The sequence below is a fragment of the Populus euphratica genome, unplaced genomic scaffold (assembly GCF_000495115.2).
Source record: "Populus euphratica unplaced genomic scaffold, PopEup_1.0 scaffold49.1, whole genome shotgun sequence".
Taxonomy (NCBI): domain Eukaryota; kingdom Viridiplantae; phylum Streptophyta; class Magnoliopsida; order Malpighiales; family Salicaceae; genus Populus; species Populus euphratica.
Window position 1 is genome coordinate 1,509,109 of NW_011499875.1, and position 3,692 is coordinate 1,512,800.

The 3,692-nt window shown below is 38.3% G+C and overlaps 1 protein-coding gene across 1 annotated transcript; it reads right to left on the reverse strand.

Annotated features, from left to right (window-relative positions):
- Window positions 1–1,051: 1,051 nt before the first annotated feature.
- LOC105128290 (putative DNA-binding protein ESCAROLA) lies at window positions 1,052–2,693 on the reverse strand. Its single transcript, XM_011029884.1, has one exon. It carries the CDS (start codon window positions 2,315–2,317, stop codon window positions 1,421–1,423), a length of 897 nt encoding a protein of 298 aa, XP_011028186.1. The 5' UTR covers window positions 2,318–2,693; the 3' UTR covers window positions 1,052–1,420.
- Between the last annotated feature and the right edge of the window lie 999 nt (window positions 2,694–3,692).

Here is a 3,692-nt window from a genome sequence, read left to right on the forward strand (position 1 = left end):
AACAAAATATTCGGAAATGACAAACATTACAGCGCATATATTCAGGATTTGCAACTAGTTTAGAAGTAAAATGGAGGGTGAAGTAACCTGTTAATGTAGATATAAAGGAAGCAGGAGGAGGGTAAGGAGCTGCTAAATATTTGAACTTATTCTTGCAGATAATGATAATCTCGAGTACGAACGGTTTTAATTTTTAGGGCAAGAAAACTAAAGTTCTTCCTTACAGACACTGAGTACATGGATATGATGACCATAATTGATTTCATTACCAAAGACAAATCTTCTTTTGATTATTTGCTAGCTCTTTGTATGTTTACCAAGTGTGAGGGGATAAAAACAATGCAGAACCTTCAATTTTTAAAAGCAATAATCCTACTTCCCAATCGGATTTCTAAAATTGTCTGTAAAGAAGAGCTATAATGAATTACTTTATCTTAAAAAAATAAAAACCATTGTTGGCAGAAGGACATATAAAGTATGATTAATAATAATAAATAAATTACTAATCCCTGTTGTTGCCTGGAAACTTATGTATATCTTAAAGGGGAGTGGTTTTAGTACTAGCAACATGCTAATGAACAAGCTCTTGGTTTTTCTGTCATTTCATTCTTTATGCCAGAGGTTTTGAAGACAGGAAAGTTATATTTATTTCAGAAATCTAGTTATATAGTTCATTCCCAAGAGATCTAACTAGCTCAAGAAAGTCGGCTAGAAAATTAATACAACTCTTGGTGGTTAACAAAAAAAAAGTACATCCAATGAAAGGAATCCATGTTTTTATTGAAAACCTCGGTTCCTTACTACCATATTTATTCCCTCCGAAAAACAATGCAAAAGACACAATCCCATGTTACCAAATCCCACAAGATTTACCTCAAATTGGTTAAGAAAAAATAAAAAAGGCATGCCCCATATTGTATATGTTACCATATCACCAACAAAAAGAACCTGGTTGAGATCCAAGAGGAAGTTTAAATAAAGAGAGAAAAACCAAAAGAAACCCTAGTTGATGTATCAGCATCATTGAAATTAAGTAAGTTGCAGTTTTCAATTAAGATAGTCAAGACATCATCAAACCATTTCTCATAAAGTAGAAGATAGTTTCACAATGAACAAAGAGGCTATTTTCAAGGAACCATCAGAATCTAAAAAATAAAAAGAAAAGGAGAATAAATGACAGGGAAAGCGAGAAGTTATACCCTAAATTAAAACATCACCATAAGATCAAGAAGGAGATGGAGAAGAAGTAACATGATCATGATCTTGAGGATAGATAATCCATGAATTTTGCTGACCTTTTATTATTCAACAAGCCCAACAAAGCCAACCGAAGAACGCTGCTCCAATCCAGCAAAGCCACAATTGGCTTCCATAATACGACACATCACAAAATCACCAGCAACCCATTCGATTATTTCTCTCAAAACGGAGACCTACCTCCTGAGTTACCTGCCCATCCATTCACTGGCAACTGCACGTTAGATGGCATATTAAGCGGCAAATTAAAGAACGGAAGCCCCCCGGAAGCCGCTCCCGCTTCATTAAAAGGACCATTATTCCCAACCCCAATCCCACCACCAGCACCACCTCCACCCCCTCCACCACTCTGCATCAGCAATTGGTCATCCTCATCCAAAGGCAGCCGCTCATATGCCACGTTTGTGAAGGATGCTGCAATCACTATAACTGGACCTGCTGCGGTAAGCTCTCCCACCACGCTTCCTCCAACCACCTGGCCTTGTCCTCCAGCAAGGAAGATTGTGAGGCTCGTCGCGCCTGGAGGGGCTGGAGGCGGCAAGAAAGATCCAGACAGAGATAAGATCTCAAATCTGCCATGTAGACTCACTATAGATCCTGCTGCAGCTGGTTGCCTGATGCTAACATTTGTTACTGTTCCTGCTCCGCTCAGTATGCAAATCCCACGCTGCCGTCTACGCGCGTAGTTACCCACGCACTCGAATACATCGCATCCATTTCCTACTTCAAGAATGTGGGCACGCAGTGTGTTTGCACTCTCGCGAGTGATGATAATCGGAGGCTTCTCTTTATTTTTGGAACCAGGTGGACGGCCTCGAGGCCTACGGGCCATTATGTCTCCTGGCCCGGAGTTGGCCGCAGTAGCAACCAGGTCAAGGCCTTGATGCAGGCCATCGTCGGGGTTGTGGTCAGTAGAAAAGCGACCAACACTTCCAAGACCGTCTCCAGCCTTATTGGGATCCTCGTCTTCAGGATCAGGCTGGTGCTGGAGCTGAAGGTCAGGTATGTGATGAAGCTGGTGAACGTAGCGAGAAGTAGTGCCTAAATCTAAACCAGCCATGCCAACATCAAAAGGAAACAAAAAACAGGAAATGATTTTTTTAGAAAAATAAATATTTTAGATGATTAAAAACTGTTTTGGGTTTTGTTTAATGTTGAAACAGGATACAGGAGAGTGAAATTATAAAGAAAATAGAAAGGGAAAGGGGAACACCGGGACTCGAAGAAAAATATATGAATATATAGAGAGAGGTTACATGTATATTTTGGAGAGAAAAAAACAAGATAAACAAGGGGGGGGGGGGGGGGGAGAGAGAGAGAGATGAAGTGCAGAGAAAGGGAAAAGGGAAGGGAAGGAGGAGGAAGAAGAGGGGACAAAGACTTGAAACGCAGTAATTTCTCTCACACCCTAAAGTTTAAATATATGCATAGAATAATGGTTTGTGGACGAGTTTCTTATGTTTCTTCTAATTTTTGAGAAATGTGTACAAGAAGGTGGATGCAAGTCTCACTCTCCTTCAAAAGGGTGGATTAAACGCAATAGCGTTCCTGAGGATGGAATCATTATGTTATTTTTTTTGGTTAGCCTCTGGAATATATATTTTTTATTTGCCAACAAATATAAAAGCAATTCTCCCAACTATTATGAAATATGGAAAAAGACCAACAGAACACCTTTCTTTTACAATTATAACATGTTCACGTTCTTTTCCTCCAAATATTAAGGTGTTTAGCTTTAACTGATTTTTCTAACATCATATATCTTAAAAAATGATTGCTATTTTAACACAATTATAGAAAATGTAACTTAAGGAAGCAGAGGTTGAAGGGGTTTTGGTCGGTTCTTAATCACATGTGACTTGATGGAGTATCTAGTGGTTTGGCATAAGTACGCACGGTTTCGATGAAAGTCCACAGGTAATTAAGATTGACAGAGAGTTTTCTCAAGTCCTGAATGATTCATCCATTTTCCTTCTTCACCAAACTTGTTATTTCAAGCAGAGGCCTTCCTGATCTCTGTCCTTTGTTCCTTGGTTCGGATATGAGCCAATAAATCATTCCGTTTAATGGATTATATATTGGTAGGCAATCCACATTTCGCCGGCCGGCAGTCTTGATCTCTAGTGCAGCCATATGGTTTCAAAGGGATTAAAAAGTTTAAGTTTGAGAAAGGGAAGTCAAAGGAATTAAATCATTTTATCTTCCGTCATGTTGAGGTGTGGATGACTCGGTGGCTTGTTATATGAAAGATAGAAAGGTAGGTTTTGATTATAAGTTATAAAATTATCATTAAACTATATAAAACAACAATCTATTTTGAAAGTAATATATGAATTGCTTAAATAGTTGCTAAAACTGACATGGTTATGGTTAGTGAAATTTAAACAAAATAAAATTTTGAAACCTAATTAAGAAAAAAATAAAAAAATAACTAG